The 26,261-nt window shown below is 36.6% G+C and overlaps 1 protein-coding gene across 1 annotated transcript in view; it reads left to right on the forward strand.

The window, feature by feature from the left end:
- Nucleotides 1–26,261, forward strand: part of hck (HCK proto-oncogene, Src family tyrosine kinase) — a gene marked incomplete at its 5' end in the record, with an annotated part of 47,622 nt that overhangs the window by 10,393 nt on the left and 10,968 nt on the right. Inside the window, 7 exons of the mRNA XM_079581109.1 lie at nt 13,340–13,464; nt 16,129–16,162; nt 23,357–23,450; nt 23,523–23,618; nt 23,694–23,797; nt 25,669–25,818; nt 25,890–26,042. Of these exons, the coding sequence (XP_079437235.1) occupies nt 13,340–13,464; nt 16,129–16,162; nt 23,357–23,450; nt 23,523–23,618; nt 23,694–23,797; nt 25,669–25,818; nt 25,890–26,042 (756 nt within the window). The remainder of the gene's footprint in view (nt 1–13,339; nt 13,465–16,128; nt 16,163–23,356; nt 23,451–23,522; nt 23,619–23,693; nt 23,798–25,668; nt 25,819–25,889; nt 26,043–26,261) is intronic.

The following is a 26,261-nucleotide window of genomic DNA, read 5'->3' on the forward strand; positions in this document are numbered from 1 at the left end:
ACTTTTAATCCTCCTTAGGGAAATAATGGGAGAGGAAGAGCAGTGCCTCCCAGAGAGTCCAGTCTGAAGTCACATGTCACTTGTGTGAATAGAGCCCATTGTCAGCTCGCACACTTGTCAAAAAAGATCCATTTATTGGCTCTGATCAAATGTAAAACTACAAGACGCACATATGTTATGTAGGCCATTGATCAGGAACCCAGAGAACCAATAAAGAACCGATCAAATAGAGAAATGATTAATAGCATTGTTGCTCAAATCTGAACAGTTAAGTTTTATAAATCATGTAACATTTTCGGTTGTTAATACCATAATATAATAAGACATTTTACAGCTAAGAGCACAATCACTACAAAGACATGGTTATTTTCAAGCCCAGTCATACCTGATGTTCTTTAATGAGCGCGTCCACTGGAACAGCATCACTAACTTCAGTACACATGGTGTGTACCTGCATCCAGTGTACCGCTCATGGAAGCCTGTAAAATAATGATTTAACTGTAAACAAGTATGTACAGACATTGTAGTAATTTAAATATATATATTCTTGAAAATGTGTTGGCACAATAAGATTACATAACATTATGCCTTTCAAATAATGCATAGACCGACCTCCTCAAATGGAGATGACCAGCAAACAGGAGTCCTGGTCCTAGTACTGGTGTGGGGGACGGCTCCTGTGCAGATGAGACACAGAAAAATACATTACTTAACTGTAAATGGTCTGTCATTTTTTCAGCAAATTTAACACTAAAATGCATATAGTCTTGTGAATTTAATAAATAAGTTAAGAAAAAAAGTGCAACGCATATTCATGCTAAAATTACAAAAAGTACACAATAAAGAACAGCTGAACATTAATTACATTTGCTTGGTTCAGCTTTTTGAACAAACTGTTTTACAAATGACTTTTTATGACTTTTTTATGACAGTCACTTTTGGAAGTTGGGTCAAACATTTTCTGTCCTTTAATTGTAATTACAGGTCATATAATAGTGTTTCAACGCGATCTCCTCGTTTAGGGGCTCGTCTGCCCCAAACAGTTGTTTATTATTTCATTCATGCTGCTCACTTTGAGCTCCCTGTGGGGCAGCAGCAGCGGTGGAGGTGACCGGGGCGGAGGAGGCAGTGGGGGCGGTGATGTCGCTGCCGTTCGGAGGCGGCCAAGAGCGGAGTGGAGCTGAGCGAACAGGTGGAAGATGTTTCGTGTCGGGGCGCCTGTAGCCGCCGCATCACTCACCGACCCCGCGCACCTTTTCTCTCCCATGGCCCGGGAGAGCTGGCGCTGGGAACGTTCGGCCGCGCTCACTCGCTGTTTCCCCAGAGCCGCGCGCTTAAACCCTTTCCCCGCAGGTCGCGCTCACGTCCCGCAGTCTGTCCCCGTGCCACTCCTCTCTCCGCCCCACTCCTGCAGTCACGCTTGTTTCGCAAAATAAGCATGCGCGAAGAGGAATAATAAAGAAAAAGAGTTCATGTTCCCTCCCATCGTTCTCAGTGAAGAGACGAACAAAGACTCGATTCGTTCGTGAACGTCACATCACTGGTTTAAGCGCTTGCAAAACACGTTAAGGAATAATATTCATGTCAGCTTAAAGCACAGTAAAGGTAGATAGTATTTATTTTATGCGAGTTGCATTTCAAAGTCCAGGCGATGTCACGACACAAAATGGCGGCTGCGCTTAACCCTCCTAAGTTAGTGTAATATCTAAATCATAAGGGTGCAATTGGTCAAAAATAAAACCTTCACCCTAATACTCATAGCCTACAATATTTTAGAGATTTGATGCACAATCAGTTTATTCAGTTTCAGTGCCAAAACATGTTCAATTAAAATTCAACTTCAGGAGAATTCTAGTTGACGCCTCTGTGCATACATACAGGACACATGTATTAAGTTTACAAGTCTAAATATGCTTTTAACTTACCTTTTCTCGCTGTAAAGTTCCAACAGTGGGTCTGGCTAGATCTTGAGTGAAAAGGTCTTGGCCACATTTGAAATCTGGAACACGTGGTGTGTCATCTTCTTCAGCGTTAATTGGTAGAGTCAAGTGCTGCGGTTGTCAGTGCTGCCCCCTGTGTTCGATGGCTCGACGAACGATTGTTCATTCGATCAATTAACTTTTATAAATAACTGTCAATTTGCAATAGACCATTAGATGTACATACAAAAATGTATCAAAACACAATGTTCAATCTATATGGTTTTAATTGGACTAGCCAATTTGATTTTCTTTATTTAAGCCAATAGCAAAGAACATATTGAATCAACAACAGCAGTGTTTTACTTTTTTCAGTGTAGTATATATAGCCAAGTATATATTAAATAATAATATTTTTTCTAAAGTCCGTCCCTTTGCTGATTTTTCCACATTTTTGTCATGTTTTTGTCGCTCTTTTGTTGCTTTTTTGTCCTGGTTTTGCCACATTTTTGTCATGTCTTTTTCCTCGTTTATCTCTTGCTTGGTGGTAAAAACAGTCGCCTGTTTTTAATACTCCCACTACCACCACTACTGCTAATGCTACAGCTACTACTACCACTGATACTGTTTCTACTACTGCTACTACTACTACTACTACTACCAATACTGCCAGGGGCGTAGCACCAAATTCTGGGCCCTGGGGACAAACTATCTTGGTGGACCCCCCCATATAAAATTCACATTTCATATTCTATGTTCTTTGACCACATGACAGTGGTTTAGTGGTTTGACAGTGCAGTTCATTTATATTCTATTATAACTTTATCATATATACCTTAACTAAGGGAAAAAATGGGTTGGCCAAAAAAGTGCTTCATTTACAAACACATATCCAATCCAATGGGTACTTAGTTCATGGTTTGTTTAATTGTTTGTTTGTTTGTTTCAAGTCAATGTTTGCCTTGAAATTGCATCTGATTTGGCTTCAGTTACAGAAATTGAATAACCTTTAATCCTGTAATGACATTGATATTTAGATTAGGGTGGAATATTCTACTTTCATTGGGCCAATTGAAATGGCTAGTTTTAGGTAGAGCATAATGATGATTATCAGACCACATTAAACAGGACGAGCACCAGGACATGGGATATTTGTGCTGAGAATAACACATGTGTCACTTTAAAATAGGCTTTAAAAAGCTATTTTACAAAAAAATGATGATACTATGATGTCTCTGTGGCCCACAGGCCTGAACACAAAACTCAGGGCTTCAGTCTGATTTAGTCTCACCATATTTGAAGCCTTTACCTTTAAGTGTATTGTCAGTAAATTGTTGTTGTACAAACTTACGTTGGAATAGACTAAATGGCAGCAGCTCCACCTTTCACTAGAACCATGTGGACTCGTCTCCAAAGCTGCGCATTTATAATGCGTGAATCCAAATGCGCGCGGCTAATTAGCATCATTAACTTGGCGAAAACGGCGTGCGCGACCTGTGGCTTTTGTCCCTGTATTGGCCTGAGGCTCAATTATAATAAATATGAGGAAAGAGAAACTTTAGAGGTTAAAACGAGGAGAGAAGCAGCTCTGTCTCTTCCTCTGCACCATCCTCGTTTCAGCGCAGGCAGAGGCAGGACGCGCCTCACCTCATGTTTAAGTGTCATTTATGACAAGAAAGTTTCCTCTAAGCTCCGCTAGAACAGGCTAGTGTTAAATAAAAGCACATAAGAGCGAGGTAAGACTAATACCTGCCTTTCCTAGCTCTGTGTCACTACATTACAGAGTCCACCTCACTGTCACTGCTGAGTTGAAACGCACCGGTGTGGGCTGAACCATTTGGCACATTAAAGGGGTGTCAGGGCCCTGAGATATTATCCATCATTATTGTTTGTGCAAAATTCTGTGTAGCAACCACTGTATTTTAGCCCGGTTGTTCAGTTCTTATAGTATCATTTATGAGGAAACTTAGAAAGTACAATACAGAACGCTTTCTGCAGCATTTTTGAGGGCCCCTACCCTGCTCTGGGCCCTGGGTACTCAGTACCCTTTACCCCCCCAGTCCGACGCCCCTGAATACTGCTACTACTGCTGTTAATACTCCCACTACCACCACTACTACTACTACTGCTACTGTTTCTACTGCTACTGTTTCTACTGCTACTGTTTCTACTGCTACTGTTTCTACTGCTACTGTTTCTACTGCTACTGTTTCTGCTGCTACTGTTTCTGCTGCTACTGTTTCTACTGCTACTGTTTCTACTGCTACTGTTTCTACTGCTACTGTTTCTACTGCTACTGTTTCTGCTGCTACTGTTTCTACTGCTACTGTTTCTGCTGCTACTGTTTCTGCTGCTACTGTTTCTACTGCTACTGTTTCTGCTGCTACTGTTTCTACTGCTACTGTTTCTACTGCTACTGTTTCTACTGCTACTGTTTCTACTGCTACTACTGCTGTTAATACTCCCACTACCACCACTACTGCTAATGCTACAGCTACTACTGCTACTACTACTACTACTACTACTAATACTACAGCTACTACTGCTACTATTACTACTACTACTACTACTACTACTACTACTACTAATACTACAGCTACTACTGCTACTATTACTACTACTACTACTACTACTACTACTACTACTAATACTACAGCTACTACTGCTACTATTACTACTACTACTAGTACTACTGCTACTACTACTACTACTACTACTAATACTACAGCTACTACTGCTACTATTACTACTACTACTAGTACTACTGCTACTGTTTTTACTGCTACTATTACTACTACTACTACTACTGCTAATGCTACTGCTACTACTACTACTACTACTACTACTACTACTACTACTACTAATACTACAGCTACTACCGCTACTACTGCTACTGCTAATACTACTGCTAATACTACTACTACTACTATCGTATTTGCAAACTGCAATTGATTCATTGATTAAAAACACAGTAGTTGATCTGCTGTGTTGTTGTTATGGTTTAGCAGCAGTAATATGCAGTTATAGCCGTGTCCACTAGATTATTTGTTGGTTTTCATGAGACCCCCCTTGAAATGACCAGGACCCCCCATTGCCCCAACAATCAAAATAGTCTGGAGCCGCCACTGCTGCTGCTGCTGCTGCTACTGCCTTGTGCTCCGGATGTTGTTAATCTGCTGATCGCGTCTCTTCCTGTCGTGGCCTCTGGTCTTCACTGACGCCACTTTAGAGCTTTTTCCAGTAACTCATGAAGTAAAGAATAAAATAATGTCACTGTTTCCAAAGTGTTTGAGCTTCAATGTTTTATTTCAGGACTTTTCCTTTTGTCTTGAGTCCGGTTTGAGCAGAAGCTCCACAGACGCAAGTGAAACTCTCCTCCTCCCTTCTTCTCTCTCCTCCTCCTCTCTGAGCTTCTTACTTTCATTCGAGGACAGAGTAAATATAATATAAATAAGCGTCGCCTCAGAGGAAACCGACAGCAGATAAAGTCGGTCTGTTTCCGTTTGCTCTTATTTAAAAACATAAATATCTCCTGAACCGAAAGTGAAAGAGACAAGTCTGTTCACCCACTTTCTGCTTCAGACTCTCGCGTGTAATTATTATTATAAAGAAAGTGTTGTTTTCATCTTCCACATGGAGTCAGAGGTTCTGGAGTGAAGCAGCTCCTGAGCAGATGATGTTGTTTTCTCCTCGGGGCGTTTCGCAGCCGGTGGGAGAATCCCTGAGGAAGAACTCGTCTAAAATCTGGGACACAGTGAGACGTCGCCTCGTTATCGTGAGCCTCGTGAGCCTCGTGAGCCTCGTGAGCCTCGTGAGCAAAGACAGATCCTCTGGTGGTGGACGTGAAGGTGTAGGATGAAGATGAAGTCATTTAACCTCTTAACCCCCGCCTGAACCGAGAGGATCTTTTTCCTCACGTCATCAGAGTTTTTTTCCATAATTTTTTTGTTGGGTATTCAACTCATTTATGTAACTTTTTTGTCATTTTTTTGTAACTTTTTCGTCATTTTTTTAAATCAAATTTTTGTCATTTTTTTGTCAATTTTTTATCATATTTTTGTCACATTTTTGTCATTTTTTTGTCATTTTTTTGTCATTTTTTAATCATTTTTTCCCACATTTTTTGTCTTTTTTCGTTAATTTTTTCATCAATTTTTTATCACATTTTGTCATATTTTAGTACTTTTTTTGTCGTTTTTTAATCAAATGTTTGTCATTTTTGTGTTATTTTTTTGTCAAATTTTTGTCATTTTTTTGTCATTTTTTTAATCCAATTTTTGTCAGATATTTGTCACATTTTTGTCATTTTTTTTGTCATTTTTTAATCATATTTTTCCACATTTTTTGTCTTTTTTCGTAAATTTTTTATCACATTTTTTATCACATTTTGTCATATTTTTGTACTTTTTTTGTCGTTTTTTAATCAAATGTTTGTCATTTTTGTGTTATTTTTTTGTCATTTTTTTGTCATTTTTTTTCCACATTTTTGTCACATTTTTGTCATTTTTTTTGTCATTTTTTTGTCTTTTTTTTTGTCATTTTTTAATCATTTTTTCCCACATTTTTTGTCTTTTTTCGTCAATTTTTTATCACATTTTTGTCACATTTTTGTCATTTTTTTTGTCATTTTTTTGTCATTTTTTAATCATTTTTTTCCACATTTTTGTCACATTTTTGTCATTTTTTTTGTCATTTTTTTGTCATTTTTTAATCATATTTTTTTCCACATTTTTTGTCTTTTTTCGTCAATTTTTTATCACATTTTGTCATATTTTTGTACTTTTTTTTGTCATTTTTTAATCAAATGTTTGTCATTTTTTCGTCATGTTTTTGTCACATTTTTGTCATTTTTTAAATCAATTTTTTGTCATTTTTGGGGGAAATTTTTATCACATTTTTGTCACATTTTGTAACATTTTTGTCATTTTTTTGTCACATTTTTGTCATTTTTTTGTCATTTTTTTAATCAATTTTTTGTCATTTTTTGGTTAAATTTTTATCACATTTTTGGTCATTTTGTGTCAATTTCTTGTCAAGTTCTTGTGACATTTTTGCCACTTTTTCGTCACTTTTTTGTCAATGTTTTCTCACTTTTCTGTCACATTTCCATCATTGTTTTCGTCTCAGTTTTGTCGCTATTTTCACAGTTTTTTTTCCAGAAGCTTTTGGATTGGGGTAGAGCCAAACTGGAGAAAACGTGCTCAGTTCAGGCGGGAGTTAAGGGGTTGAACCGTTTAACTTTCTTTACAAAACCCTGAAGAACAGACTGTGAAAGGAAGTGCCTAATATATCGTTTTTCCTGCTAAAAGACTTGAGTTTGTTCAGTTTAAAATTAGATGGAAACAAAAAGAAGAAGAAGAAGAAGAAGAAGAGTCTAAATGTCCTTTCACTTTGCTCCATGGAAGTTTCCGCCGCTCTCGTTGTGTAAACGCTGCGACTGTTGCGTTTTTCTCCTGTGACGTCGCCGAAATGAAGAAGCTCCGGAGTTTCCACTTTGAACCAGTGTCTTTTACAGGAAGGATTAGTCATTATCGGATCAAACCATTCAGATATTCAACAGGATTAGTCATTATCGGGTCAAACCATTCAGATATTCAACAGGATTCGTCATTATCGGGTCAAACCATTCAGATATTCAACAGGATTCGTCATTATCGGGTCAAACCATTCAGATATTCAACAGGATTCGTCATTATCGGGTCAAACCATTCAGATATTCAAGATATTCAGATATGCACTTCATGTGAGAAAGAAGCTGAACAGATACAAGTTTTCTTCCACCATCACAGCCAGACTGGGACTGAGAAACAGCCCTGGACTCGGACCAGCCTGGCCCAAATTACCATATTTTAACCTCTGACCCCCCGCCTTAACATTAACGAGTGCATTTTCCCCAGTTCGGCTTTTTATTATTATTTTTTTGATCGGCATCATCAGCAAAAAGAACGGGAAAGGCGGTCGTAGAAACAGAAGCAAAATCATTAATATAAATAATAAATAATAATGGTCCCAAAACTGACCCTTGTGGTGCACCATACTCCACGGAATTCCTTTTAGATTCATGTTTTTTTATACTGGGCTTTACCCAAATCTAAAAGCTTCTCGACTGGAGATCAACAATGTAACGCCTCATTTGAAAGCTAAGACCTACAAAACTGATCTTTTCCTTGCATTGTTGCTGTGTTGTGTCACCTTTTTGTTTTTTTTGTATTCTTTTTATTTTTTTCATTTTTGTCACATTTTTGTTAAATTTTTGTCATTTTTTTTGTTGCATTTTTGTCACATTTTTGTTGAATTTTTGTCATTTTTTTGTTGAGTTTACATCCTTGTTTTCTTCTCATTTTCTGTGGCTGTTTTGGTGCTTTTTCCCCCTTTTTTTCCCTTTTTTCCTGGGCTTTACCCTAATCTAAAAGCTTCTCGACTGGAGATCAACAATGTAACGCCTCATTTGAAAGCTGAGGCCGACAAAAAGTGACGGAAACTTTTCGTCACGTCGACACATTTTTGTCATGTTTTTAATTATTTTTTCTATCATGGTTTGTTGTGTTTTTGTCACATTTTTATTGATTTTTTGTCACATTTTTATTGATTTTTTGTCACATTTTTATAGATTTTTTGTCACATTTTTATTGATTTTTTGTCACATTTTTATTGATTTTTTGTAACATTTTTTTTGATTTTTTGTCACATTTTTGTTGAATTTTTGTCACATTTTAGTTCATTTTTTGTCATTTTTTTGTTGAATTTTTGTCATTTTTTTGTTGATTTTTTGTCAATTTTTTGTTGTTTTTTTGTCACATTTTTGTTCATTTTTTGTCACATTTTTGTTGAATTTTTGGATAAAGCTCGGTTGAGGCGGAACCGGTGGCCCTTCTGTGCTCTTCCAGAGTCCGCCCCGTTCACAGCCGAGCGGTTCATCGTAAAAAGAATCTGTAGATTAATCGACCGTAATAGTGGTTTGTTGCCGCCCTGCATATATAGTTTATACTGTAGTACACAGAGCAGTACAAGTATTTGAATATTGCAGCTGAAAATGCAAAACACCGAGTCATTAAAGGAAACAAACGAGAGCTTTTGCAGCGTGAGATCCAGGGGCCTCTCGTGTGAAGCAGAAGTTCTGTTTTTAAAGCCTTAAAGACTCTCGGCTTCGTTACAGGAACCGCTTTGGTCGAGAAGTGGAAGTGAAAAAGCGTCGCCTCTATTTTAACCTCAGAATATCCGGAAGTTTCTCTGATCTGAGACGCCTGAGTTTCCACCGCCGCGAAAACGCTAACACAGCCACAAGCGCTAACGGTTTCAGTCACAGGCCAGAGAGAGAGAGAGAGAGAGAGTGCATCATTATAAGAGGCATAAAAGACATACAACAGGGGCACTTTGCTCTCTGTCATAAAGAGGGAGGAGCCAGTGCATCAGACTGACGGTGACTTCTTTTATAACAGGAGTTTTCCTCTTTCGCTGATCTGAGGAGCGAGAGATGAAGCGTTCTGAGCCTCATCATCTCCTCCTCCTCCTCTGCTGCTCACTTTGTTTCTGTCTCATGTAAAGATTGTATTGTCCTTCTTTAATGAGAGCTTAAACCAGCGCGTTCACCTTTGTAGCGACCGGCGGTTTGACAGTGAGGGCGGGGCCAGAGCGCAGAGTCTGATGTTCAGAATGAGCCAAAGCAAAACACTCAGCTTCACCCGTTCACACCCACAGATAGGGCTGCTCGATTATTGAAAAAATAATAATCACGATTATTTTTGTCATAATTGAAATCACGATTATTCAAACGATTATTTGTTGCCTTTAAAAAAATCCATCAAAAAATGACAAAAATCCATCAAAAAAAGACAAAAATCCATCAAAAAAAAAAGACACAAATCCAGCAAAAAAGTGACAAAAATCCATCAAAAAAAGACAAAAATCCATCAAAAAAATGACAAAAATCCAGCAAAAAAGTGACAAAAATCCATCAAAAAAAAAGACAAAAATCCATCAAAAAAACGACAAAAATCCAGCAAAAAAACGACAAAAATCCATCAAAAAAATGACAAAAATCCAGCAAAAAAATGACAAAAATCCAGCAAAAAAGTGACAAAAATCCAGCAAAAAAACGACAAAAATCCATCAAAGACAAAAAATCCATCAAAAAAAGACAAAAATCCATCAAAAAAAGACAAAAATCCATCAAAAAAACGACAAAAATCCATCAAAAAAGTGACAAAAATCCATCAAAAAAGTGACAAAAATCCATCAAAAAAAGACAAAAAATCCATCAAAAAAACGACAAAAATCCATCAAAAAAGTGACAAAAATCCATCAAAAAAAGACAAAAAATCCATCAAAAAAAAGACAAAAATCCAGCAAAAAAAGACAAAAATCCAGCAAAAAAGTGACAAAAATCCAAAAATTTAAAATTAGAAAAAAAAATGTGAAAAAAAAAAAAAAATAGAAAAAAAATATTATAATCGATTTTTTGCGATTATGCTAATTTGTAATCGTTTACTGTTGTAATCGAAATCGTAATCGAATTTCGATTAATTGCACAGCCCTTCACAGCCTCGCTTCAAAACTACTAAAACCGGACATTTTCATTTCATATGTTAGTGTTTATTTAGACTTTCTTACTCCCTCTCACTCAGGCGAGCACAAATGTGTGGAAAATCTGCTTCACAGTAATAATGGATGAAATGTTTTATTTTGCAATATTCATCAGGTTTTTTTTCATTTTTTATTTATTTCATTCATTTAAAAATGCAACAGCAGCATTTAGCATGAATGAAAAGGAGCAAAAAGAAGTAAAAACTTATAACGTCTGCCTCTAATCAACACAAAGTCATTAACAGTTCATTTAAATGTTAAACTGTCTCGTGCAGCCGTCCTTTTTTTCCGCAGTGTCACATTTTTGTAACATTGATCATTTTACATATTTCTTAAACACAATCAATGGACTTAAAAGTTTTAACTTTACAATCAAGACTGTTCCACAGACTGAGAAACATCTTCCCTTTGCTAAAAACCTCAGTACCTTTTAGTTCACATCTGCCTTTTCTCTTATTGAATCTGCTTTGTAAATGATTTGTTCCAGGTGAGCTTTTTAAAAGGTTAAACTCCACTAATCCACAGAATGCCAGTGTTTTTACTTGTATGAATAAAGGATCGGTCTGGTCTCTGTATCCGCTCCCACTGGAGACTCTAATATTCATGTCAAAGCAGGGGGTTCGTGAAAACCTAAAACTTCAGGGGGTGCACGGCTGAATGATATTATTATTACAGAAATCAAAGGCCTAAAGATGTTCTCACAGAAAGTCCAATACCTGAATGATAAATATAACAATGACAACATCATGTAGAGCCAGAAAACAGAACAATAATGTGCGGAAGATTCAAACTTACAATATGTGTGAAAAATGTGAGGGAAATGAGGAAAACTTTGGGGACAAAAAAAGGGAATAAATTGCTGAAAATTAATGTTTAATTTTTTTATTTTTTGCCCAATCGAGTCTTTTCCTTTGATGCCGTCCCTGGACCGACAGCATCAAAACTGTGTACTTGTGTACACTGTATATACAGTATATACATTTTTTGGTACCTGCTTCATTTTTTCGAAACATATCATAAATCTAAACCTTTTGACTGGTTTTGTTTAAAACTTTAATCATGCACAGACGACACTGGCATTGAGGAAACGGAGCTTTACTTTGGGCGAAACATCCTGGTCTTTGTCTTTTTACTATGAAGAGAATCAGCCCTCGGGTCAAATATGGCCAAAACATATATTTTAAAAGTGGGCAAGAATATTAATCCTTATGATCAGACTCATGTTGTTATGACGGGTTTTATTACATCACATCTGCTGCTTATTCACATCTGCCGGACCAAGATGGCGTCCGTGGCGTCGGTGGCGTCCGTATTGCCACGAAGGACATTTCTCCTTTTTTGTTTCTATGACTGAGTGATTGACAGCCAAAGGTCACATGACTCAGCTGGAACTATTCAAATATAAATATATTTACATCACACGACAATAACAGCTCTGTGGGAGTGGGCGGGGCTTAAGCAGCTGATTTGCCAAACAAAATGACTGATGCAGAGAAGGAAAGTTCCTTAGAATCCACTCGTTTAAAGGTCGTGTTCTGGAGTCAGCGGGAGCCGGGGCCGATACAGATGTACGGGACAGAAGCTGTGGAAGTATTAGGATTATAATGTGTATTAAAATGAAACAGAGGCTGATAAAATGAATGAACACGGGGAGGCTGCAGCAGAAGTCTGGATCTGGATCTGGATCTGGATCCGCCTCCGTGAGTCAGGCCTCACCTCTGCCCGTGTTTAACTCCAGGCTGAAACTGTCGTGTTGGGGGTTCACAAACCTTTTTATCTGGGACCCCCCATGTATAACGCTATTGCATTGTAGCTTCGTTTTGCCCATCACTGATTATGCCGACACTGTCATTATCACTGGATTATGTTTATTTTTAAATGTATTTACTTTAGCTGCAGTATCTAGTATTCCATTTACATCCACTTATAGAAGTACTCACTCTCTTACTTTTACTGTCCCACGTATTAATAAAGAGCCCCCTCTGATTGGAATAGTTTACCTTTATCATTCGTTCTTGGACAGTGTCTTGTTGTCTTGGAGGGGTTTGGGAGGACTGTGTGACTGTCCTAATGTGTGTTTTGTTTTGTACAGGTTTTGGGCCAAATTGGTCTCTGGACATATAAGCTTTCACCCTTTGCATCCAACAATCCAACAAAAAAATGACAAAAATCCTGCAAAAAAAGACAAAAATCCTGCAAAAAAAAGACCAAAAAAATGACAAAAATCCAGCAAAAAAGACAAAATTCCTGCGAAAAAAAGACCAAAAAAATGACAAAAAAAAGACAAAAATCAGCAAAAAAAATGACAAAAATCCAGCAAAAAAAAAAGACAAAAATCCAGCAAAAAAGACAAAAATCCAGAAAAAAAATGACAAAAATCCAGAAAAAAAAATGACAAAAATTCAGCAAAAAAAAGACAAAAATCCAGCTGAAAAGATGGGAAATTTGGGGCATTTTTAGGCATAAAACACCTTGTCCTTATAAGTAAAGATAAAATGACAGAAAACTTGCAATGTATTTTTCTCTCACATTTATGCCAGTGATCGACAGCAAAAGTTTCACATTGATATCTGTAAAATTTTAGATTTGGGTAAAGCCGAACTGGAGAGAACGCGCTCGGTGAAGGCGGAGGTCAAAGGTCAGCGTCTATCTCTGCTGAAATGATGAGTCTGAACACAAACAGGAAGTTGTGACGGACTATTTTAAAACTTCCCGTTCCGCTTTGGAAAGAGCTCACTTTCGGTCCGGCCTCTGATCGGCCGATATATCGACCGATCCGCTTCAGATCGGCCGATATCGACGGGGAAATGTGACTCTCCTGTGTTTGTCCTGTGCAGGTTTGACCATGGGCTGCACCGGGTCCAAGAGGGAGGAGGAGACGTTCAGCAAAGGCGGCGAGAAGGAGGAGCAGAGCCGCGCCCAGAGCACGCACTACGTGAAGGACCCCACGGCCCCGCTCAAGGTCAGTCCACACCCCCTGTACCACCTCTACCACCTCCTCTACCCCCTCTACCTCCTGTACCACCTCCTCTACCACCTCCTGTACCACCTCCTCTACCTCCTGTACCACCATTTTCTCCAGTTCAGCTTTACCCAAATCCTCTAGGCCAGTGTAACGCCTCATTTGAAAGCTAAGATCTACAAAACTAAATGGATCTTTTTCCTCACGTCATCAGATTTTTCATCATTTTTTGGGGGGTTTTCAACTCATTTTTGTAACTTTATTGTACATTTTCTGTCACTTTTTGTCACATTTGTCCTTTTGTTGTCAAATTTTTGTGATTTTTTTGTCAAATATTTATAAAAAAATTTGCCACTTTTTCATCATTTTTTTCATCATTTTTTTTTCATTTTTTTGTCAATTTTTGTTATCATTTTTGGTAATTTTCTTGTCCAATTTTTTGTCATTTTTTTGTCAATTTTTTGTCAATTTTTGTCATTTTTTTGTCATTTTTTTTTTTTTAATTGTCACATTTTTTGGTAATTTTTTTTTGTCAATTTTTGTCACATTTTTGTCATTTTTTATCATGTTTTGGTCAATTTTTTTTTTATTTTTTCTTTATTTTTTCTTTATTTTTTCTCAATTTTTTCTCAATTTTTGACAGTTTTTTGTCGAAGTTTTCTCACTTTTTTGTCACATCTTCATTGTTTTTGTCTCAGTTCTGTCGCTGTTCGAGTCGGCGCATTGAGTTGCCTTGTGTACGAAACGCGCGGTATAAATAAAGTTGCCTATTTTCTCACCTTTTTTCCAGTTGCTTTTGGATTGGGGTAAAGCCAGACAGGTTCAGGTGGGAGTTAAGGGGTTAATATGCACGACAGTAAACTTGTACTATTAGTTTCCTCATATTTACATCAGAATGTAGATCTCACGGTAAAAGCCTAAATATACATAAGGACAGTGTTTCCCAACCAGGGGCATGGGGACCCCTGGGGGTACTCGAGGACCTAGCGGGGGGTACTTGGAATTTTTATATAACCCTCCAGGTTGCCTTTACCCAAATCTAAAAGCTTCTTGGAGGAAAAAACAAACAAACGTCAAAATGGAGACAAAAAGTGAGAAGAAAGTGAGGATGTAAACGCAACAAAAAAAGATTCAAAAAGCTATAAAAATAGAGACAAAAAATCAACCAAAGAGCAGCAAGAAAGAGACAAAAATGTGACAATAATGCAAGAAAAAAGTGACAAAAGAGCAGCAAGAAAGTGACAAAAAAGTGACGTGCGAGTGCAACAAAAAAGTTTAAAAAATAGCAACAAAAAAGAGACAAAAATGTGACAATAATACAACAAAAAAGCGATAAAAAGAGACAAAAACTCAATAAAATGTGACAAAAATGAGACGACAACAATATTGACAACAACTCGAGGAAAAAGATAAGTTTTGTGGGTCTTAGCTTTCAAATGAGGTGTTTCTCTGGCCTATAGGCAAAGAGGAGAGGATTGGGTTTAGGTAAGAGGTTAAGTTGTGTAAGTCTGAAAGGAGGGTTTGGCCGTTTTAAGTTATTACTCACTTCTTCCGACTCACTTCTCCCTTTGAGCAGCACTAATACTTCTTATGTTAAATATACTTTACCTGTTTGCATCTGCAGCTCAAATAAAGGAAATAAACTCATTTTTCTTCCTCTTCACCTGCAGCGTCTCCACTTATCTTCTGTCTGTTTATTATTATTTATTATTATGTCTGTTTCCTGTCACTGTAGTTCAGTTTGTTCCATGTAAAGCTCTTATAGATTAACTTAGGTTTAACTCCTTAACTCCCGCCTGAACCGAGCATGTTTTCTCCAGTTTGGCTTTACCCCAATCCAAAAGCTTCTGGGAAAAAGGTGAGAAAATAGCAACAAAACTGAGACGAAAACGATGATGGAAATGTGAGAAAAAAGTGAGAAAACTTTGACAAAAAAGTGACGAAAAATGTGACAAAAAAATTACAAAAAATGTGACAAAAAATGTAAAAAAAATGTGACCAAAAAATGGATGAAAAAATGTCACAAAAATGTCACAAAAAATGTACAAAAAATTGACAAAAAAAATGGTCAAAAAAATGACAAAAAATTGATGAAAAAAATGACAAAAAAATCACAAAAATGTCACAAAAATGTCACAAAAAACGACAAAAATTTGACCAAAAATTTTACAAAAAGTGACGAAAAATTGACGAAAAATTGCACAAAAATGTCACAAAAAATTTACAAAAAATTACAAAAAGTGACGAAAAATGTCAAAAAAATTTTTTTTAAATGTCACAAAAAATGACAAAAATGTCGCAAAAAATGACAAAAATTTGACCAAAAAAATTACAAAAAGTGACAAAAAAGTGACGAAAAATCTCACAAAAATCTCACAAAAAATGACAAAAATGTGACAAAACGTGAAAAAAAAATGAAGCAAAAAAATTACAAAACAGTTACAAAAATGAGTTGAAACCCCCCCAAAAAAAGGATGGAAAAAAATGTGATGACGTGAGGAAAAAGATCCATTCGGATGAGTTCTGTAGATCTTAGGGGTTACACTGGCCTACAGGATTTGGGTAAAGCTGGAGTAAACGTCCTCTGTGCAGGCGGGAGTTAAGAGGTTAAAGAAACATAAACTAAAGTCTCTAACCAAGTGTTTGTTTGTGTTTTTTCCGCAGAGCAAACCCTCGTCCAACACGCTGAGCTCCGACGGTGAGGTTCACTTTCACAATGAGGAACTGCCCGGGTTATTAATATCCCTCTGACAGGAAGTGGCCACAGAGCCCGGCTATGAGGAAGTGCACACGCTGAAGGCAGACGTTAAAGAGACAGTCTGTGAGATCAGGGATTAGAGTCTGAGATCACAGAGGGAGGGGCTTCAGAGAAATATATAACTCTTTAACTGCCATCGACGGGAATGTGACGTCAAACACAACAATGAGCTGGAGACACTTTATCTGAATCTCCTGCTGAAATAACAACAGATACAACTGATTTACAGCGACATTACAATAATGTGTTTTCTCCAGTTTGGCTTTACCCCAATCCAAAAGCTTCTGGAAAAAAAGCTGTGAAAATAGCAACAAAGCAATGATGGAAATGTGACAAAAAAGCGAGAAAACATTGACAAAAAAGTGACGAAAAAATGACCAAAAAATGACAAAAATGTGATAAAAATGTGCAAAAAAAATGACAAAGATGTGCAAAAAAATTACAAAAATCTGATAAAAAATTGATGAAAAAATGACAAAAATGTGGCAAAAAAATGACAAAAAAATGACAAAAATGTGATAAAAATGTGCAAAAAAATTGATAAAAAATTGATAAAAAATTGACGAAAATGTGACAAAAATGTGGCAAAATCTTCTGATCCGCTCTCTGTCTGACCCGTCACCTATAGCAGTGTTTCCCAACCAGGGGTACTCGAGGACCTAGCAAGGGGTACTAAGAACTATTTCAGATTGAAAAAGGGGAAAATGTAGCATATTTTTTTTAAAGGAAAAGCTATATTTTTCAGTAAAATGTGTAGCTTTGGGAGAATTTTAGGTTTATTTTGACTCTAACATTGTCCTTTTTCTTACAAATACCACTTTTAAGTCATTACTTTCTAAATAAACTGAGGTAGGGGGTGCACGGTTGACACTGAAAGGCCAAAGGGGAACGAAAGACAAAAAACGCTGGGAACCACTGACCTATGGGACGTGTTTGCCCTGGGAGGCCCTACAGGGGAACCAAGCCCCCGACCACAGAGCTCCAGGATCACTCGAGCTCAAACCCTCCACCACGATAAGGAGGCTCCAGGAGGAGGAGGAGGAGGAGTTTTCATGTGAATTGACCCGGGAATTACAGAGAAATGAGGAACAAACTAGAAATCTGCAATTTTCAGATGCTTCACCTCAATTTGAAACTGTCTTCTAGTCTTAGTTTGTTCTTTGGTCAATTCAAACCAAAACTGGCCCAAAGCTTAAAGTCCTCTCTTCCAGCTCAGACCATTTTTGTCTATTATGGTCTGATTTTCTCCTCACAAAGACGTCCAAAAGTGGAGACAATAATCAGAAGCATGAGCGTCGGCAGAATAAGGTGTTTGTGAATTTTTCATACATTTTTCATCAATTTTCCGTCACTTTTTTGTCACATTTTTGTATTTTTTTTCTCCATTTTTTGTCAATTTCTTGTGACATTTTTGTGACATTTTTGCCACTTTTTCATACATTTTTCATCAATTTTTTTGTCTAATTTTTGTCATTTTTTGTCACATTTTTGTCATTTTTGTCTTTTTTTTTAATCCATTTTTTCGTCATTTTTTGTGTCATTTTTGTCATTTTTTTCTCCATTTTTTGTCAATTTCTTGTGACATTTTTGTGACATTTTTGCCACTTTTTCAAACATTTTTCATACATTTTTCGTCACTTTTTTGTCAATGTTTTCTCACTTTTTTGCCACATTTCCATCACTGTTTTGGGACTGGGGTGACGCCAAACTGGAGAAAATGGAGTTGTATCGACACCTGTGATCCCGGAGACTCTTTTCTTTCATATCGGACGTCTGTATAAAACATAACCCGGTCTGTCTCCTCTGTTCTTTCATATCGTCTGTATAAAACATAACCCGGTCTGTCTCCTCTGTTCTTTCATATCGTCTGTATAAAACATAACCCGGTCTGTCTCCTCTGTTCTTTCATATCGTCTGTATAAAACATAACCCGGTCTGTCTCCTCTGTTCTTTCATATCGGACGTCTGTATAAAACATAACCCGGTCTGTCTCCTCTGTTCTTTCATATCGTCTGTATAAAACATAACCCGGTCTGTCTCCTCTGTTCTTTCATATCGTCTGTATAAAACATAACCCGGTCTGTCTCCTCTGTTCTTTCATATCGTCTGTCTAAAACATAACCCGGTCTGTCTCCTCTGTTCTTTCATATCGGACGTATAAAACATAACCCGGTCTGTCTCCTCTGTTCTTTCATATCGTCTGTATTAAACATAACCCGGTCTGTCTCCTCTGTTCTTTCATATCGTCTGTATAAAACATAACCCGGTCTGTCTCCTCTGTTCTTTCATATCGTCTGTATAAAACATAACCCGGTCTGTCTCCTCTGTTCTTTCATATCGGACGTCTGTCTGTTTTTGTCATTTTTTGTCACATTTTTGTCATTTTTTTTTTCATTTTTTGTGTCATTTTTTGTGTCATTTTTTTGTCACATTTTTGTCTTTTTTTTTATCACATTTGTGCCACTTTTTCATTCATTTTTCATCAATTTTTTGTCACATTTTTGTGATTTTTTTGTAATTTTTTGTCACATTTTTGTCACTTTTTTGTCATTTTTTGTGTCATTTTTTGTGTCATTTTTTTGTCACATTTTTGTCATTTTTTTGTCATTTTTTTATCAAATTTTTGCCATTTTTTCATACATTTTTCATCAATTTTTCGTCACTTTTTTTCATTTTTTTGTCACATTTTGGTCATTTTTTTGTCATTTTTTTGGGTCATTTTTTGCCACATTTTTGTCATTTTTTTATCAAATTTTTGTCATTTTTTCATACATTTTTCATCAATTTTTCGTCATTTTTTTGTCACATTTTTTGTCATTTTTTTGACATTTTTTTATCAAATTTTTGCCATTTTTTCATACATTTTTCATCAATTTTTCGTCACTTTTTTGTCATTTTTTTGTCACATTTTGGTCATTTTTTATCAAATTTTTGTCATTTTTTTATACATTTTTTGTCAATTTCTTGTGACATTTTTGTGACATTTTTGCCACTTTTTCATCCATAACCCGGTCTGTCTCCTCTGTTCTTTCATATCGGACGTCTGTCTGAAACATAACCCGGTCTGTCTCCTCTGTTCTTTCATATCGTCTGTATAAAACATAACCCGGTCTGTCTCCTCTGTTCCTTCATATCGTCTGTATAAAACATAACCCGGTCTGTCTCCTCTGTTCTTTCATATCGTCTGTATAAAACATAACCCGGTCTGTCTCCTCTGTTCTTTCATATCGTCTGTATAAAACATAACCCGGTCTGTCTCCTCTGTTCTTTCATATCGGACGTCTGTATAAAACATAACCCGGTCTGTCTCCTCTGTTCTTTCATATCGTCTGTATAAAACATAACCCGGTCTGTCTCCTCTGTTCTTTCATATTGTCTGTATAAAACATAACCCGGTCTGTCTCCTCTGTTCTTTCATATCGGACGTCTGTCTGAAACATAACCCGGTCTGTCTCCTCTGTTCTTTCATATCGTCTGTATAAAACATAACCCGCTCTTCTCCTCTGTTCTTTCATATCGGACGTCTGTCTGAAACATAACCCGGTCTGTCTCCTCTGTTCTTTCATATCGTCTGTCTAAAACATAACCCGGTCTGTCTCCTCTGTTCTTTCATATTGTCTGTCTAAAACATAACCCGCTCTGTCTCCTCTGTTCTTTCATATCGTCTGTCTAAAACATAACCCGGTCTGTCTCCTCTGTTCTTTCATATTGTCTGTCTAAAACATAACCCGCTCTGTCTCCTCTGTTCTTTCATATCGTCTGTATAAAACATAACCCGCTCTGTCTCCTCTGTTCTTTCATATCGTCTGTATAAAACATAACCCGGTCTGTCTCCTCTGTTCTTTCATATCGTCTGTATAAAACATAACCCGGTCTGTCTCCTCTGTTCTTTCATATCGGACGTCTGTCTGTTTTTGTCATTTTTTGTCACATTTTTGTCATTTTTTTTGTCATTTTTTGTGTCATTTTTTTGTCACATTTTTGTCACATTTTCATACATTTTTCATCAATTTTTCGTCACATTTTTGTCATTTTTTTGTCACATTTTTATCATTTTTTTGTCATTTTTTTGTCACATTTTTGTCACATTTTTGTCATTTTTTTAATCGCATTTTTGCCACTTTTTCATACATTTTTCATCAATTTTTCGTCACATTTTTGTCACATTTTTGTCATTTTTTGTCACATTTTTGCCACTTTTTCATCCATTTTTCATCCATTTTTCGTCACATTTTTGTCATTTTTTTGTCATTTTTTGTCACATTTTTGTCATTTTTTGTCACATTTTTGCCACTTTTTCATACATTTTTCATCAATTTTTCGTCACTTTTTTGTCATTTTTTTGTCACATTTTTGTCATTTTTTTGTAGTTTTTTTGTCATTTTTTGCCACATTTTTGTCATTTTTTAATCACATTTTTGTCATTTTTTTTATACATTTTTTGTCAATTTCTTGTGACATTTTTGTGACATTTTTGCCACTTTTTCATCCATAACCCGGTCTGTCTCCTCTGTTCTTTCATATCGGACGTCTGTCTGAAACATAACCCGGTCTGTCTCCTCTGTTCTTTCATATCGTCTGTATAAAACATAACCCGGTCTGTCTCCTCTGTTCCTTCATATCGTCTGTATAAAACATAACCCGGTCTGTCTCCTCTGTTCTTTCATATCGGACGTCTGTCTGAAACATAACCCGGTCTGTCTCCTCTGTTCTTTCATATCGTCTGTATAAAACATAACCCGCTCTTCTCCTCTGTTCTTTCATATCGGACGTCTGTCTGAAACATAACCCGGTCTGTCTCCTCTGTTCTTTCATATCGTCTGTCTAAAACATAACCCGGTCTGTCTCCTCTGTTCTTTCATATTGTCTGTCTAAAACATAACCCGCTCTGTCTCCTCTGTTCTTTCATATCGTCTGTCTAAAACATAACCCGGTCTGTCTCCTCTGTTCTTTCATATTGTCTGTCTAAAACATAACCCGCTCTGTCTCCTCTGTTCTTTCATATTGTCTGTCTAAAACATAACCCGGTCTGTCTCCTCTGTTCTTTCATATCGTCTGTATTAAACATAACCCGGTCTGTCTCCTCTGTTCTTTCATATCGTCTGTATAAAACATAACCCGGTCTGTCTCCTCTGTTCTTTCATATCGTCTGTATAAAACATAACCCGGTCTGTCTCCTCTGTTCTTTCATATCGTCTGTATAAAACATAACCCGGTCTGTCTCCTCTGTTCTTTCATATCGGACGTCTGTCTGTTTTTGTCATTTTTTGTCACATTTTTGTCATTTTTTTTGTCATTTTTTGTGTCATTTTTTTGTCACATTTTTGTCACATTTTCATACATTTTTCATCAATTTTTCGTCACATTTTTGTCATTTTTTTGTCACATTTTTATCATTTTTTTGTCATTTTTTTGTCACATTTTTGTCACATTTTTGTCATTTTTTTAATCGCATTTTTGCCACTTTTTCATACATTTTTCATCAATTTTTCGTCACATTTTTGTCACATTTTTGTCATTTTTTGTCACATTTTTGCCACTTTTTCATCCATTTTTCATCCATTTTTCGTCACATTTTTGTCATTTTTTTGTCATTTTTTGTCACATTTTTGTCATTTTTTGTCACATTTTTGCCACTTTTTCATACATTTTTCATCAATTTTTCGTCACTTTTTTGTCATTTTTTTGTCACATTTTTGTCATTTTTTTGTAGTTTTTTTGTCATTTTTTGCCACATTTTTGTCATTTTTTAATCACATTTTTGTCATTTTTTTTATACATTTTTTGTCAATTTCTTGTGACATTTTTGTGACATTTTTGCCACTTTTTCATCCATAACCCGGTCTGTCTCCTCTGTTCTTTCATATCGGACGTCTGTCTGAAACATAACCCGCTCTGTCTCCTCTGTTCTTTCATATCGTCTGTATAAAACATAACCCGCTCTGTCTCCTCTGTTCTTTCATATCGGACGTCTGTCTGAAACATAACCCGGTCTGTCTCCTCTGTTCTTTCATATCGTCTGTATAAAACATAACCCGGTCTGTCTCCTCTGTTCTTTCATATCGTCTGTATAAAACATAACCCGGTCTGTCTCCTCTGTTCTTTCATATCGTCTGTATAAAACATAACCCGGTCTGTCTCCTCTGTTCTTTCATATCGTCTGTATAAAACATAACCCGGTCTGTCTCCTCTGTTCTTTCATATCGTCTGTATAAAACATAACCCGGTCTGTCTCCTCTGTTCTTTCATATCGTCTGTATAAAACATAACCCGGTCTGTCTCCTCTGTTCTTTCATATTGTCTGTATAAAACATAACCCGGTCTGTCTCCTCTGTTCTTTCATATCGTCTGTATTAAACATAACCCGGTCTGTCTCCTCTGTTCTTTCATATCGTCTGTCTGAAACATAACCCGGTCTGTCTCCTCTGTTCTTTCATATCGGACGTCTGTCTGTTTTTGTCATTTTTTGTCACATTTTTTGTGTCATTTTTTTGTCACATTTTTGTCACATTTTTGTCTTTTTTTTTATCACATTTTTGCCACTTTTTCATACATTTTTCATCAATTTTTCGTCACATTTTTGTGATTTTTTGTCCCATTTTTGTCATTTTTTTGTCATTTTTTTTGTCATTTTTTGTCACATTTTTGTCATTTTTTTTGTCATTTTTTGTGTCATTTTTTCGTCACTTTTTTGTCACATTTTTCATCAATTTTTCGTCATTTTTTTGTCACATTTTTCATCAATTTTTCGTCACTTTTTTGTCACATTTTTTGTCATTTTTTTATCAAATTTTTGCCATTTTTTTGTCATTTTTTAATCAAATTTTTGCCATTTTTTCATACATTTTTCATCAATTTTTCGTCACTTTTTTGTCATTTTTTGCCACATTTTTGTCATTTTTTTATACATTTTTTGTCAATTTCTTGTGACATTTTTGTGACATTTTTGCCACTTTTTCATCCATAACCCGGTCTGTCTCCTCTGTTCTTTCATATCGTCTGTATAAAACATAACCCGGTCTGTCTCCTCTGTTCTTTCATATCGTCTGTATAAAACATAACCCGGTCTGTCTCCTCTGTTCTTTCATATCGTCTGTCTAAAACATAACCCGCTCTGTCTCCTCTGTGCTCCAGGTGAGAGCGTGGCCATCGCGCTGTTCGACTACGAGGCGATCCACGACGGAGACCTGGGCTTCAAGAAAGGAGACAAGCTGAAGATCTTGGAGGAGTGAGCGCCCTCGAAAGCACCCGCTCGCGCCCGCCCTCCGCCGTTTGTGACGCTCTGACGTGTTCTCCTCAGGTCGGGCGAGTGGTGGAGAGCCAAGTCCCTGAGCTCGGGCCAGGAAGGGTTCATCCCCAGCAACTACGTGGCCAAAGACTCGCTGGAGACCGAAGAGTAGGCTCCTCACACACACAGACACAGGTGGTGCTCGTGCTTGTGTGGTGCTCATGCTGGGCTGATGTTTTGCAGCTGGTTCTTCAAAGGCGTGAGCAGGAAGGACGCGGAGCGGCAGCTGCTGGCGCCCGGGAACAAGTTGGGGTCTTTCATGATCCGGGACAGCGAGACCACGCAGGGTAAGCAGAGTGGGGAAGGTGGAGGAAAGAGGTGTTAGACTGTGTCCGAACGTCCACACGAGGACCAGAACACTGACCTGATGTCCTTAGAAACGTCCTTATAAACGTCCTGATAAACGTCCTGATAAACGTCCTTATAAACGTCCTGATAAACGTCCTGATAAATGTCCTTATGAATGTCCTTCAACCTCTTAACTCCCACCTGAATCGAGAGAAATTGACAAAAAAATGGAAGAAAAAATTACAAAAATATGACAAAAATGTGACAAAAAATGACAAAAATTTGATTAAAAAATTACAAAAATGTGACAAAAAATGACAAAAATTTGATTAAAAAAATGACAAAAAAAATGATTAAAAAATTACAAAAATGTGACAAAAAATGACAAAAATTTGATTAAAAAAATGACAAAAAAATGATTACAAAATCACAAAAAAATTACAAAAAAATTACAAAAATGTGACAAAAAATTGATTGAAAAATTACTAAAAATTACAAAAAATTGACAAAAAATTGATTAAAAAATGACAAAAAATGTGACAAAAAATTGACAAAAAAATTACAAAAAAATTACAAAAAAATGACAAAAATGTGATTAAAAAATGACAAAAAATGACAAAAATGTGATAAAACATGGACAAAAAAATGACGAAAAAATGACAAAAATGTGACAAAAATTTGATTAAAAAAATGACGAAAAAATGACAAAAAATGTATTAAAAAATGACAAAAAATGTATTAAAAAATGACGAAAAAATGACAAAAAATGACAAAATGTGACAAAAAATGGACAAAAAAATGACGAAAAAATGACAAAAATGTGACAAAAATTTGATTAAAAATTGACTAATAATTGATTAAAAAATGACAAAGATGTGACAAAAAATGGACAAAAAAAGGTTAAAAAAAAATGACAAAATGTGACAAAAAATGGACAAAAGAATGACACAAAATGACAAAATGTGACACAAAAAAAATCAACTAATTTTTGTAAGTTTTTTTTAATACATTTTTTATCACATTTTTGTCATTTTTTGTCATTTTTTTCATCTTTTTTTGTCACATTTTTGGTCATTTATAAAAGATAAAGAGGAACAAAATGGATGGATGAAGCTTTTAGATTTGGGTAAAGCTGAACTGGATAAAATGTGCTCAGTGAAGTGGGGGGGTAAGAGGTTAAGATGCTTTTTCTGATTTCAAGAGCAAAAATACGTATTACTTGGCAAGTCGAAATAAAAAAATATATAAAAATAACAGTATTTAATATAAAAATTTGACAAAAAAATGACAAAAATGTGACAAAAATGTGAAAAAAATGTGACAAAAAATGACAAAAATGTGACAAAAAAATGACAAAAATGTGACAAAAAAATGACAAAAAAATGACAAAAATGTGACAAAAATGTGATAAAAAAATGACGAAAAATGTGACAAAAAATGACAAAAAATTACACAAAAATGACAAAAATGTGAAAAAAATGTGACAAAAAAATGACAAAAAATGTGACAAAAAATGACAAAAATGTGACAAAAAATGACAAAAAATGTGAAAAAATGTGACAAAAAAATGACAAAAAATGTGACAAAAAAATGACAAAAATGTGACAAAAAATGACAAAAATGTGACAAAAAAATGACAAAAATGTAACAAAAATGTGACAAAAATGTGACAAAAAATGACAAAAATGTGACAAAAAAATGACCAAAAAATGACAAAAAATTACCCAAAATTGACAAAAAATGACAACAAAAAAAAGACAAAAAAAGTAATAAAAAAATGAGTTTACTCGTCACAAAACCTCCTGGATGAGGAAACGCTCCTTTACCGTGAATACCTGCTGATGAGGCTCCCGTTTCCTCCGTCTCACAGGCAGTTACTCCCTGTCCGTGCGGGACCTGGACCCTCAGGCCGGCGACACCGTCAAACATTACAAGATCCGCACCCTGGACAACGGCGGCTTCTACATCTCCCCTCGGATCACCTTCGGCTCGCTGCAGGAGCTGGTCGGCCATTACAAGAGTGAGACGCACCCGCGATGACCGTCAATCGTCTCGTTATCGTCTCATTATCGTCTCGTTCATGTCTCGCAGAGCTGGGCGACGGCCTGTGCCAGCCCCTGACCGGCGCCTGCCTCAGCCAAAAGCCCGATAAGCCGTGGGAGAACGACGCCTGGGAGATCCCCCGCTCCTCGCTGAAGCTGGACCGGAGGCTCGGCGCGGGGCAGTTCGGGGAGGTCTGGATGGGTGAGGAGCCGTTTGCAAACAATGTCAAAAATGTGGAACTTTTTTGTCTTGCTGTCGCCGCGATTTCACTTTTGTAGGTCTTAGCTTTCAAATGAGGCGCTGCACAGTTGCTCTCCAGTCCAGAAGCTTTTAGATTTGGGTGAAGCTGAACGTTAAGGCGGGAGGTGAGAGGTTTTAACCCCTTAACTCCCGCCTGAACCGAGCATGTTTTCTCCAGTT

Source organism: Gobius niger (genome assembly GCF_951799975.1).
Source record: "Gobius niger genome assembly, chromosome: 22".
Taxonomy (NCBI): domain Eukaryota; kingdom Metazoa; phylum Chordata; class Actinopteri; order Gobiiformes; family Gobiidae; genus Gobius; species Gobius niger.